This window comes from Myxocyprinus asiaticus, chromosome 4 (genome assembly GCF_019703515.2).
Source record: "Myxocyprinus asiaticus isolate MX2 ecotype Aquarium Trade chromosome 4, UBuf_Myxa_2, whole genome shotgun sequence".
In the NCBI taxonomy this organism is placed as follows: domain Eukaryota; kingdom Metazoa; phylum Chordata; class Actinopteri; order Cypriniformes; family Catostomidae; genus Myxocyprinus; species Myxocyprinus asiaticus.
The window spans coordinates 26,255,681-26,270,462 of NC_059347.1; the positions used below are offsets into that span (position 1 = coordinate 26,255,681).

The following is a 14,782-nucleotide window of genomic DNA, read 5'->3' on the forward strand; positions in this document are numbered from 1 at the left end:
ATACATCACTTCACAGGAAATGGAGAGGGAAATTTACCCACCAGTCATTGCAAACCACCAGAGTACTGACGTAGTTTGTCTAAAATAAACACTAAATTCAAATATACGAAAGAATTTTGAGACGCTGTCATTTAAATTAAGCTTAATTTACCTCAGGTGTGCTTTCTATGTGACCGTTACAGCCATTATCATAATAAAAGGTAATATAACAGGTAAGAAGACACACATATTATAAAACAACCACATAACATTTGTTTTTTAAATTAATCAGCAAAAGTCATTTAACTTACTGGTTACAAGTCTAGAGAAATATATTAATTTAAAAGTTTAACAATACATTTTCATAAGTATAAACGTGAATGTATTATAAATGTACAATAAATAACCTTACATCCATATATATATGATTATTTATGTATTTACACATGTATTTTGTCATCTTACTTGATCAGCGCTACTCAAGCGTCACCTGTGTTTGATGACGTTGTAGAGTATTCCAAATTAACGAATTTTGTCAAGTGAGGTGGACTTCAACAGATATCCCGTGCTCAGAGAGTAGGAAGTAGTGAACACTGCGTAGGGGCCCAGCGGATTGGAACGCACCTTTTGTTTTGTTTTTTGAAAATATAGGTTTTTAACATTGATAATACTAATGACATTAAATCAAGGGCGCGAGGCTCGTCTTTTTTTCTTTTTTTTTTTTACATGTATTTTTTTTTTTATATTACATATGTTAGCCAGCAGGTGGTGGCAAAAGATCATTTTTATGTGTAATAAGAGCAAGTTTGTGAGGTGAAGTGAATCCGCTTCAGCCTGTGTTTACATACAGCACTATATGATCGCTTGTATTACTACTAGTAAAGCTAGAAAAATAGCTTTAAACGGCTTTAAACTAACAACTTCAGCATTAAGGCTCATCACAGCTGAGAGACACAACAGACTGATTAATTACACAACTCAAGGCGCTTACCTCTTACCGGAGTTTCCACATTGGAGTGGACACACTGTTTAAAATGGAAGACAATACTGCTTCTATAGTGAATGACTCTTGCGCACCGGCTACCGCGAAATAGGGAGAAATACCCCCACTTGGACGGCTGTTTTTCCACTGAGAAAGCTGATCTTCAGAAAGCTGACAGCATCTCTGCTTGGTTGTGGCAACAGGTGATTACACACGCACACGCACACGCGCTCTCTCTCTCTCTCGCTCTCTCTCTCTCTCACACACACACACACACACACACACACATACATCCTTGTTTATCCAATAACTTGTTAGAAACAACACAAGCCGTGATACTATTTCTGAAGTGACATTTTTGAATTACTAACAAAGGCTTGGATGCATCATTTGTTTTGAACCAGCAACGGCAGATTCTGATCCGTTGCATAATAAAGTAGTTCCATGCACAAATGCGTTTTTATGACCGTACTCAGTTTTTCCTAATTTTTTTAAATTTACTTGTTCATTGAACTGTTGTATATAAGCAATATCACACTTGCAATCATGCTATATGGCCCTAAATCAGCACTGCTGTGATTACCTACAGCACTCGACAGCAGTGCTGATGTAGGGCCATATAGCACGATTGCGAGTGTGATATTGCTTATATATATATATATATATATATATATATATATATATATATATATATATATATATATATATATTATATAAATGTGTAAAAAATATATATTTTCAAACCATTTTGTTTTATTTAATAAAAGGTTAGGTTATAGAAAGATGCCTTTTAATTATTTATGTATTTTTTTTTGGCCATTTGAAATCTTTTTTATGACTCAAAAGTCAAGGGACATGTTTGTCACCATATTTTGGTAATGACCCAATCATGTACGCACATGGCCATGTTTCCCAATAACAACTGATCTTAGCGCTTAAGAGTGTTTTTTGTTTTTTTTTACGAGCTATTTTACAGACGTTCGTTATTTTTTACTTGCGTTTCTCCAAACTACACTTAACGCGCTTTAAGTGCTAGCCTACTTAAGAGAGTCGCTGTCTGTGTACGAAGTGTTTGAATGTGTCCGTACAGAGCTGACTGTCATTGTAACTTCATTATATAACTTTATATCATTTGTAATTTACCTTGCTGGAAATGTTTATATATATTTTCTTAAATATTCTAACTACATAATTACATATTGTTTTACGTAAATTTTGTGATTAACAATCTATTTATTTTACACAATCACTGCTACCATAATTAGATAAGCATTTGTAAAATTTGGTTTTCACAAATTCCTCTGTGGGTCAAGATGAAAGCTTCTAAGCTCAGTGAAGACAGCGGAGGCCCTGTGTATGAACCTGCTAATCACAAGCATTAATTTAATATTACGAGATTCAACGGGTTATTGCAGTGCACATGAAGATTAAAGTCAAATTTATCTGCATAGCGCTTTTCACAAGAGGCATGTTTTCAAAGCAGCTGTACATGAAATTATGCAATAACAGAAACTAAATGAATATAATGCCAATATTAGTTATTTATGTTTACAACTATTAGTGGTTCAAATTATTAAACTAAGTAAGTGTTGTGGGTCAATGGTTAAACAAAATGATTTTGTATGAACTATAAGCATTAGTGTTAAAGTCCTTGAAGTCATCCCGAAATAAGCTGAGGAAATACACGTAGATGGTTTGTCCTTTGATTTTGGCCGATGAAGGCTTTTGTTAGTGGTTAATTCATTTTCTATGTTGTTCATTTTTTTAAGAGAGTGTTGTCCCTCCTTTGACCAAGTTGATGTTGGTATCATTCAGTGAGGAGCATCACAGTCCGGCTGGAAGCTTATGACAGGTAATTTTGGTGTGTGGAAGCTGCGCATTAGGGACATTCACCAATCAAGTGGAGGTCTGCTCTTTACTCCCAAAAGTGATAAAGGTAAACACAATGCTACACAGCATGTGGTGCAGGCTAAAGCGTCCTGAGGTGTCAGAGAGGAAGAGGAGACGAGGATGATATGCCAAAACACAGACGCTTTTCTTGCACAACAGCAAGTCTTTGATTTTTTTTCTTCTCTCTCTGATTTAATTTATACTGTTTTTTGCAACAATTATGCCACCACTTTGTTGTTACCAACTAGTCCACACAAATAATTTTATATGTTTACTATTAATCTTCATCCATTATTACAGACTACTGTTCTGTATGGCATTTATTTACTAGTATTTTTAGCCTTGTCTGTTAAAATAAAAATAAATAAAACGGGAATCATGATATTACATATTACATTCTCAGCATAAAGTGTAGCTATTTGTATTTAAATTGTAATAGGCTACGTGTAATTTCGCGATTGTCCTGCAGGTGTCTGCATAAGTCTCCTTGCCATGCTCTTAGCGCTCTATGATTACTCCAGCCAGGGCCCAGTTTCCCAGTAATGATAGATCTAAGCGGTTAAGATCTTTTCTACGAGTGATTTTACGAACGGTCATTACATGTGTTTCAGAAAACTGCACTTAAAAATGAATGTGCGAGGATGCGCTTTAAGTGCTACATAAGTCACTGTCCAATGTATAGTGCTAAAATGTAAGAGTTGTTTCGCTTGTCACTGAAATGTCATTATAATGGTGCAACTACAGAGTATCAGTTGCACTGTTACTAACGGCAATGCATTAAGAATGGATATGTGTGGATTGAAAAGAATGTAATTACCACTGTGAATATTTTCCTGTTTAACTCGTCACTGCTGTTTAGAATGTCGGGGCAGTTCAATCTGGCTTCAACATGCTTTGCACAGAGCCTTTAAGGTTTTCATGTCTCGCACTTAAAGCTAACCGGGCTTTAAGTGCAGCTGCTCTGCACTCAGGCTGCTTTGTCCATTGATCAGGGCAGCGAATAGCGCTGTTTCGTTCCACTTTTGACATGTATGTCATTTGATACCACTTAACAGAAAACGGCAGTGCATAAACGGGGAGAGATGTCCAAATCTGTAGACACACCGGTGGGAAAAACTGTGGTAATTTTTGTGGTAATCAGCATTATTCCACAAATGCTGTCGATTGAGCTTAACTTGAATTGAACCTAGAACATTCCTTTAACAAATAAAGTTTCAATAACATAAAGACAAGCATGCCGAGATACTGCAGATTTGCAAAAAACGCACTCTGAAGTGACGCACGAGCGAGCAAGGACATATCATTTTACAAACACGTCTTGCTTCGTTTCCTCTGTCCTTGTTTCCAGAGCATGGAATTAGGAAGCGAGGAAAGGAAGCAAGAAAAGGAAACGAGGACACACAATTTCAGAAATGAGAAGCACCCAGAGTGAAACTGAAGCGGAGATTGACTGAGCAGGGAGGAGAAATAATTTATAGTAAAAACGGACTTAAATGTTGATCTGTTTCTCACCCACACCTATATCGCTTCAGACATTGATTTAACCACTGGAGTCATATGGATTACTTTTATGTTTCCTTTATGTGAATTTTAGAGTGTAAAAATGTTGGCACCCATTCACTTGTATTGGAACTACAGAGCTGAAATATTCTTCTAAAAATCTTTATTTGTGTTTTGTGTACACATCTGGGATGGCATGAGGGTGAGTAAATGATAAGAGAATTGTAATTTTTGGGTGAACTATTACTTTAAATAGTTATCTTTCAGATCAAACAGAAAAGTGAAAGATATTTAAATTACATTGTGTTCTAGATATTCATATTGTAAATTCAAACAATCGTAATGGCACCTCAACGTATAGGCCTGTCTATCATCAATATAGTGGCAAGTGTGAATTTTGGAGGTCAATGAAGAGTTGAATAAACACTTCAAATGAATACTAATTCACTTTTACGGATTGCACTGTCTGGAGTATTTTATATTGTCAACTAAATGGCAGCAGGCTACTCTAAACCGTATGTCGCTGATTGTCGAAAGCTAACTTTGTTTCAGTCTCCATAACATTGTAGTATAATGATCAGTTAAACGAGCGATCAAGACAGAATACATGACAACTAGAAACACAGTATGGTTTCACTCTGTTCTTCTAATACTTTTAAATTTAGACTTACCCAACCGTTGATTCCACTGGTAGTCTACTTTTTCTTCTTCTTCTTCTTCTTTCTTTTTTTTATTTTTTAAGTGAGCTTCTTTCCCTAAATAAAAAAAAACAACTTTGGAAAAGTTTGAATCTGACCAATTTTGTTGTGCTGGCTGAATAGAACCCTTAAATGAATCAGTTACCGAAGCCTGTAAAAGAACAAAATAAAAATAAGGGATTTGTAATTGTTTAATATGTCACATTTATTTATGTACAAATGGACATAAATAAAATTCAAGAAATGCATTCATAAAGTGTGTATGTTTTTCTCATTTATTTAACAACTGCATCCCCAAACCAGAAACTGCTTGAGATATAATAGTTTAAAATATAAGTTGGACCTACATATATCATTGTCCTCAGTAGCCTACTGTTTGCCACTTGTTGATCAATGTTTTATTAAAGTATGTTAAAAAGATTTAAGTAGGCTGTCATCAGTGCTGGGTAGTAACAGAGTACATGTAATCTGGATTACGTAATCAGATTACAAAAATCAAGCACTTGTAATTAGATTAGATTACATTTTTAAATACTCATAATCGGACTACAATTACTTTTTTTATAGAATACATGATTACATATAAACAAGGCAACAGCAGTAAATTGTTAATCATTTATTGATCATCCTAATCATTCTCTTTTTCCAATCTTTTAAATTTTTCATTCTGAATCAGCACACCGCTTATATACGTTTGGTAAATCTTTGAGTGTTTTCGGAAGAGAGGGGGAGGGTTGTGTGTATTGCACTCAGAACTGATACTCTACGTTTTAATGTTTTTTAACTTTACATTGCAAATCTATCCAACTCAAACACGTTTTTTCAATTATTATTATCACTCTCTTTGTTACATAACCACGTGTAACCAATGTTTTTGGAAGGGTTTTGTCCATCAATTTGAATGGCTGTGCTCCTCTTAATCATGATATTTCATCTGAATATCAACAATTGTGAGATTTATTCTATCCAAACAGATTTGAGGTTAAATTATCTAATTTTTTGGTCATTGGAAAATAAATCTATGACATTATATTATGTTGGATATTATTATATGTCAGTTTGTTAGTAGGGGATCTGTGGACACAGTAATATGTTTAGATTTTTGGAGTAAAAATTATTGTTTTTAATTTTGAAGTGACAAGGTAAAGTTAGACCCTTGGGGTAAGATGTACCCACCCCACCCCCCTTCCACTCAAGACTGGGACAGAAGGTTGTTTCTGGTGTCATTATTATTCAGTTTAATAATTATTAACTTATGGGGTTATTGTTAAATACTTCCATGCATTAGATGTACATTTCAAACATCTCTATTCCTTATATCCTAATAGGCTACTTGAGTGGAATTCAATCTATATTCATAGTATTGTTATTATTACATGCCTTCAATTAAAAATGTGGGTGTCTTTATATATATATATATATATATATATATATATATATATATATATATATAAACTCAGCAAATAAAGAAACGTCCCTTTTTCAGGACACTGTATTTTAAAGATAATTTTTTAAAAATCCAAATAACTTTACAGATCTTTATTGTAAAATTATTTAAACAATGTTTTCCATGCTTGTTCAATGAACCATAAACAATTAATGAACATGCACCTGTGGAACGGTCACTAAGACACTAACAGCTTACAGACGGTAGGCAATTAAGGTCACAGTTATAAAAACTTAGGACAATAAAGAGACCTTCTACTGACTCTGAAAAACACCAAAAGAAAGATGCCCAGGTTCCTTGCTCATCTGCGTGAACATGCCTTTGGCATGCTGCATGGAGGCATGAGGACTGCAGATGTGGCCAGGGCAATAAATTGCAATGTCCGTACTGTGAGACGCCTAAGACAGCGCTACAAGGAGACAGGAAGGACAGCTGATCATCCTCGCAGTGGCAGACCACGTGTAACAACAACTGCACAGGATTGGTACATCCGAATATCACACCTGCGGGACAGGTACAGGATGGCAACAACAACTGCCCGAGTTACACCAGGAACGCACAATCTCTCCATCAGTGCTCAGACTGTCCCCAATAGGCTGAAAGAGTAGTGGGGTAAGATGGCCCCTTTTCATAATTTTTAATTTTGTGCTATAAATTAGCAAATGTTTCTATTTATTTCCCTTGATAATATGTTGGATGATGCATCATCATCCTATACATGCTAAAAGTTTATCTATACAGTATATATTACAATTTAAAAGTAAATTAACGTTGTTCTTAAGGGGGACGTCTAACCCCAGTTTACCCAACACGTCATTTCATATTCAATTGGATTAGCGCCGTAAATTTACTTTTAGTTTCTTAAATTGCTTTTGTAGTCGGCTTCAGAAATGTATATGAATGCACTTCTGGTGTAGTGATAACTTTGAGACGTTTTTGTGACGCTGATCCACAAATATAACTGGTCTAAACCCTTCCCACACGTTGATGCCGTTTGTAAAATGGTGAAATCGCATGACCACATTTGTGTTAACGTGACCCGGAACCTGTCCATAATTTTAGAAACTCCAATAAGAAATGCTTGTTAAACTCAACCATAATTGAGTCTGTCATTGATGGAGGGCCTAGACCTCTATCATCAGCATCACGGGGAAAACATGAAAATATGAAAACTTCCTTCATATTTTTACATTTGCAATCATTTTTTTTTTTAATTTGTTGACATAAGCACCACTCAATTAAACCATGCAGAACTGTTGAAAGTAATCCAAAAGTAACCCTAAAGTAATCAGATTAGATTACCCCAAAATTGTAATCTATTTATTGCATTTTTTTTTTGTCAGGTAATTTGTAATCAGTAACTGATTACAATTCATAAGTAATCCACCCAGCACTGGCTATCATTTAAACAGCATTCAGGTCATGAATATTATGAACAATGTTAAAGGGCTAGTTCACCCAAAATGTTTAATTCAGTCATTGTTTACTCACCCCTGTCTTGTTATAACCCCATTTGACTCTTTCATTTTTTTTTAACACAAAGGGAGAAATTGTGAAAGACATACTGTGCTCAGTGATGTCATACAATGGAAGTTTATGGTGACCACCTCTTCAAGCTTCAAAAGGACGCAGAAGTATAATTCAGAAGTCTAATAAATGATTCCACGAGACTCATGGTTGTAATGAAAGCATACGATAAGGTTTGTGAGAAACAAACAGTGACACTGTTGACGGACCTTTGCTCTCCTCTGAGCCTTCACGAGACTGCACGAGACCAACAGTCCAACGCAGCCCGCTGGCGAAAAGAGGCGTTCAGGCGAAAACGCGTTTATATAAAAAGAAGAAAAAAAAAAAAAAAAAAAAGAAAAAAAAACAGGTCTGCCATAGTGATACTCAAGAACAGAACACAACACAGCTGCACACAAACCAGAGGACCGAACTTATAAAACATGTCTGAAAAATCGTGCACCACCCCCCTGAACTCACTGGACGACAGGCGGCGTGGCTAAAGTCAATGCAAAAGGTGCTGCGTGAGGCGTGGTCATTCAGGTTTCTTTGCATGGACTAAAGAGAGGGCTGCCATCCACCGTTGCGGTGCTGTCTGAGTCGCTATGGTGACGACGAGATTGTTTTGACTGAGGCTGTGATGGGTTGACAGGTGCATGTCAGTCGCGGTCTGTGCAAGCATGTACGCCAAAGGGAAGAGCAGCGTGCCATCGGACAGTCAAGCCAGAGAAAAGTAAGTTTCATTGATCAGATGCTAGAGGGAGAGGAATTATCCGATCATATCTGCAGTCTATTTCTCTCACACACACATAGAAAGAGGAGATATGTCAGACAGACAGCAGCTGGCGCATGTATGTTTCTTTCTTAAGTTACGTGCTTTTGTATAATGGTGACTTCAGTATTATCGTCGTTAGACTGCCATTGTTAGACATTGAATGGTATGGTCATGTATGTGTTTGAAATTTTGTTACCTTCATCATTTTTTGACTTGACTCTAGAACTGAAAAACTGCTCACGACATGTTTGGACGTCCATATAGATCTATTTATATTCTTACAGGGCTTTTTATTTATTTGTTTGTTTATTTATTTATTTATTGCATGTTTTCAGCTTCTGAATTTTTTATTTATTTTTCGCTTTTTTGCAGTTCACTTAGCAATGTGGTGCGACCATTGAATTTTTGCTCTCAATTAGTATGGGATTATAAAATGGTATGCATAGTTATTCTAGAATTAGAAAATAGTTTCAGATAAAATATAACGTTACACCGAGTTGCAACTTAATGGCATATGGAAGTACATACTGTATATTTTATGTTCTACTCTAATTATTCTGCTAAGCTCAACACTAGATTTCTTACACTCAGAAGATGCATGTCAAGACTTTTAAATGCAGTGATGCATGAAAGAGGTGGTGGTGGGGGTGGGGGGGGGGGGGTGGGGGGCGGTCATCTTTAAGATCATTTTTAAGTGTTAAAAGTGCACGTCTTAGACATTGACATCTAGGAGTGTTGATATAGCGTCATTCAAATGCAGTGGTTTTCAGTAACCAGTGCCATTGTGCAAATTGACTTATCATAGTCAGCTGTGATTAATGTGCCCTTCATGTGGAGTGCTTCTCAAACTGAAGGCTGCTGTGTCCTTCCTTGACCAGTCCTTCTGAGACTGTAGACTAGGCTCCTCAGCATTCAGCAGTAGAATGAGACGGTCTAGTAAGTGTGCATGGCTACGTCATAAATGTTTGGTCATGGCGAAAAACTTTGAAGAGAGAAGAAGCGGCATCGAAGATGAAAGATGTGGAAAAATGTACAAAGTTCTTTGTGGATATGGAGGGAAAAAACCAGGACAGTGCACAGTCATGCAATTAGGGCTGCATCTAAATATTATTTTGATAATCGATTAATTAACGATTATTAGAACGATTATTAGACTATTCTGCGATTATTGCAGCGATTAATCATTAGCTCTTAAACGATTATTCAGCTTGTGCCCGACTTAAGGTTGTATTAAACATGCTTGCTAACAATAAAGAGGACAAAATCATCTTTTAAAAATACCTCTAAATGACATTCACTGAATTAAAGGGGAAAAAATTACTTTTTATTAAGTTTAATTCAGTAAAGAAATTTACTGCAAAAAAATCCTATTGTTATCAAGTGTTTTTGTCTTGTTTTCTATTTAAAATTGTCTAAATATCCTTAATATATATATATATATATATCTTAAATATAAGTGTATTTTGTAGAGTCAGCCAGTCATCATCGCAAAATAAGCCCCAACAGGGTGAACAGGATCCCAGTGTGAACCGGACAAACAGTCAGTTATACAGTTTTATACAAATTTTCTTTTTGTGTGTGTGTGTGTGTGTGTGTGGCTGATCTCTCTTTTTGTCTTGTCACTCTTCTTCCTCCTTTTCCGCTCCCATCTTAAATAATTTATAAGTTATCCTTTTCTTCTGTCCTGTCTTTCCTGTCCTCTCTGCCACCCATCTCTATATTTTCTTTATCTTCATTCTCTCTGCTCACTTTCACTGCACCTAAAGTGTCAAACACAAACCTATAGCAGGACTCTCCCCAAATATGCAAGTACACACACACTAGGGCTGAAAAGATTAGTCGATGTTATCGATAACGTCGACAATAGAAAATTGTGGATAATTTTCATTGTCGAATAGTCGTTTGATCTCATTTAACGTAACGTGAGATCACATTAAATTCTAATGATGATGCGTGAGAGCAGCACTGCAGCTCGCGCCTGACTGAGGAGAGGAAGAATTACACAGCTCGCAGTCCAGATGCACTCTAAACTTTCCAAACAGCTTCAGGTGATGTAGATAGCAGAATATGAGGGAATAATAATGCAAAAATACAAAATAAGTACATACAGAAGCACTCTTGTTGTGGAATAAGTGGAGCTGGAGCAAAACTTGCGTGTCGAAGTTAACATATTAAAGTTCAAATAATAAGGAAGCAGATCATGTAAACAACTACAAACTGTGAAACTGGCATTTCTCTGTGCAGTCAGCACCTCTTCTAAGAGTTGCGCGGATTTCAATAGAGACTGAAACTGCACCCAGCTGATGCACACTCTGTCGCAGGGACGCTCATCCCTCGAGCACACAGGCTTAATGCAGCTAGATTATAACGTGATGGCTCGTGACTTATTGAATCATAATATATGTCACTGTGCATTTCTTATCATGAAGAAAATTGGCAATACGCAGCTTTATTAATAAGAGACAGTTTGTTTTTTGGGAGTTAAAGATGGATTGAAGTGAACAGAAAGGTGAGAGAGGTAGTCTTCACCCCATTATACACTGCAACAAAATTAAGTTTTTGATTTTGTTTGTTTTTTTGGCTTGTTTTCCAAAATAATTATCTAAAACTCCTTTAAAACAACGTACATTTACTTTAGCAGCTATACTGCAGAAGAAAAATTGAATATAATATTAAAAATACAGATATTTTAAAATATCTAAAAATCCTTAAAAAAAAAGATGCATTCACCTGAGAAGCAGCATATAAGATATTAAGATACATTACTTGAGAAGCAGCATATAAGATATTTAGACTTGCTTTTTAGAGAATAGATCTTGAATATAAGTAAATTTTGTCTTTACTACACTCGCAGAAGTATAACCAAGTGAAAAAATACACTTATATACAAAATACACTTACATTTAAGATACATTCTCTTAAAGCAAGTCTAAATATCTTATATGTTGCTTCCGATTTTTAGACCATTTTAAATGGAAAACAAGACAAAAACACTTGATAACAATAGGATTTTTGCAGTGAATTTCTTTACTGAATTAAACTTAATATGAAGTATTGTTTTCCCTTTAATTCAGTGAATGTCATTTAGAGGTATTTTTAAAAGATGATTTTGTACTCTTTATTGTTAGTAAGCATGTTTAATACAAACTTTTAAGTCGGGCACAAGCTGAATCGGTTAAGAGCTAATGATTAATCGTTGCAATAATCGCAGAATAGTCTAATAATTGTTCTAATAATTGTTAATTAATCGATTATCAAAATAATCGTTAGTTGCAGCCCTAACACACACACACACACACACACACACACACACACACACACACACACACACAAACAGGATTACCCTGAAACACTTTCTCTAGGGAAATTAATCTGTTTGCATCCAGTGAGTGTACGACAGCCAATGATGATGTTGTCAGTTCATTTGGAGAATGGAGGAGAAAGCTGTGCTGATAGGATGAGGACACAGTATGAGGTCAACAACACACTCTTAGACTATGTGCTCATTTCATCACTGTTCTGTTCCTCTATTGTCATTATTATCTGTAATTGGTCTGTAATTTCCTTGCTTATTTCCATTTTTTATTTATTCAGCTTAGTAGCATAATAAAAATGTTGTAACTCCTATGCCACCGGATTAAACTTAAGCATCTAACTTTGATTTAAACCATGTGGCTTGTTTAAGACGTGCTGTTTCTTTTCCAAGCAATCAGACGTGGCGTACTGTACTGATTTTTGCCTGGCTAACAATAAAACAGGTGTATATCCCCTTATACTTACATTTAAAGGAGGAATCTGAGCCATATTTAGGGACCTAAAACCATCGAAACCTGGGGTTGGACTCTTTTAACAGGGGCAAGTAACCAACCCGAAACAGCTAATCAACAAATACATTTAGAACACTTTAGCAATTGCATAGCAATGCCCTGGCAACCTCCCACAACACACTAGAATCATAGTGTAGCCTAGATTTTTATTTCAGTTGGGAAAGTATGCCTGTTAGCATTGTCTTTTAATTTTAGACCTGGTTTTCTTGTCCGTTCCAGTCAGTGGTTGTTGCCTCTTGCTCATTTGGAAAAAAAAAGAGAACATGGCAGGAAAGATATTGCTGTCTCTGTCTATTCTTCATCAATAGAATATTAAAGTTTGCTGACATCATTTACTGTATAAACGAACTATACATGACCAAGTATACATGACACCATGTGCATTGGTGGAGTAAGAACGTCAGCTGAGGTGGTGACGTACATGTTTTTCGGTTGACCTTTTTGCAAATCTCTAGTAATGCCATATCAAATTAATGGCTGTGAACGCTGACTGCTGAAATGTCGAAGTAATACGATTTCAAATTCGTATTTACAAGACACTGAAGAAAACCTTCTGGGGGAAACGAGTGGAGCTTAAACAATCTTGAAGCAACAAGCTTGTAGCCAAAAAACCCAGCTAGACAAGAGCTTATGGCAACAGCATGTCGCCAAAACTAGGGATGCACCGATCTGATACCTGGATCGGTATCGGCTCCGATACTGAAGCTTTTAGACGGATTGGGTACCGGTCCGACGAGCCCGATCCAAATCTGATACTGTGTGTTAGTCATGTTTGTTACTGTCAAGCTCCAAAAATGACAAAAGAACCATAAAAACACCATTAAAGCAGTTCATATGACTCGTGCATTTCATTCAAAGCCACTAGAAGACGTGCGTTAGCTCTGTGAATCACAAAAGGCTGTGTTTAATAAGTAAATATATAGTATGCGCAGTGCCAGCACATTAGTGAATGGCTCTGCTCTGTTGATACAAACTCACGCACAGGCTGGTGATGCACTCGCGGCTATTTTTAGCCTTTACAGCGGTGCGCAATATTTGAGTGCTACTCAAGAACAGCATCTCAGATATCGATGCTCAGTAGTTCGGTTCACTTATATGTATTTAGAATGGCACCGGAGGAGCATTTTACCAGAATTTGAATAAGAAGCTAATTAAACTACAGTGAACTTGCCTACAAACAGACACATACAGACTTCCTGGAGAGTTTAGAATGTCAAAATAAAAGCGTGAGGGTTTAAAAAGTGCACGATTTAAATATATTACTGTTGTAGTTCAAATTTTAATTAAGTCAATGATAAAATTAATAACAATTTATTATTCTTATTGTCATCATTAGTATTTGTTTACAATTTATAACAATATTTAAGTTGAATGGGTTCCAAAAAATAAATGTGTGAATGAAAAGTGAACTGATGTCTTACAACTAAATTGAACAAAAAAGAAATCTGAATCCTTTAAAGTCCAGATGCAAGTTGAAACATTTTGGGGCAAAAAATAAACCACTGGTTTCTTTTCTACTGAAGACTACTGAAGACTGGAATTACTGTTAATTTTGCTGCTACATTATCCAGTATACTAGTTAATAATAAAGTGTGTCTTAATAAGCTATACATTTATATTGAAATAATGTGTAGTTAGAGGTTTGTGTTTCTGTACATATTAAAGTACTCCCAATTAGTTCCACACAATATTGTAAAGATATTCTAAACTGATTTTGCAAAAAAATCAACACTGGTATCGACTTGGGATCGGTATCGGCCGATACTGAAATTTCCGATATCGGAATCAGATTGGAAGAGAAAAAGTGGTATCGGTGCATCCCTAGCCAAAACCTGGTCGGACAGGAGCTTACACCAAAATCTTGTCACCAAACCCAGCCGAATAGGAGCTTATGGCAACAGCATGTCACCAAAACCTGGCCAGATAGGAGCTTATGGCAACAGCATGTCACCAAAACCTGGCCAGATAGGAGCTTTTGGCAACAGCATGTCACCAAACCCGACTGGAGCTTCAACAATAGCATGCCGCCATTACCTGAAGAGATAAAACAAAGCAGCATGTCCTGTTAATCTGTAGGGCTGAACAATAGTAATACAGATAATCAACTTGACATTGTAATGGTGATGATTTAATGATAGAATTACATTGAACTTGTGGTGGGGCATAAGCATGTTATTC

At 36.1% G+C, this 14,782-nt stretch overlaps 1 protein-coding gene across 1 annotated transcript in view; it reads left to right on the forward strand.

Annotated features, from left to right (window-relative positions):
- Positions 1 to 4,326: 4,326 nt before the first annotated feature.
- The window catches only part of LOC127439662 (single-stranded DNA-binding protein 2-like), a 41,662-nt gene continuing 31,206 nt past the window's right edge, over positions 4,327 to 14,782 (forward strand). Inside the window, exons 1-2 of the mRNA XM_051695904.1 lie at positions 4,327 to 4,553; positions 8,040 to 8,735. Coding sequence (XP_051551864.1) covers positions 8,659 to 8,735 — 77 coding nt within the window. The 5' untranslated portion in view covers positions 4,327 to 4,553; positions 8,040 to 8,658. The remainder of the gene's footprint in view (positions 4,554 to 8,039; positions 8,736 to 14,782) is intronic.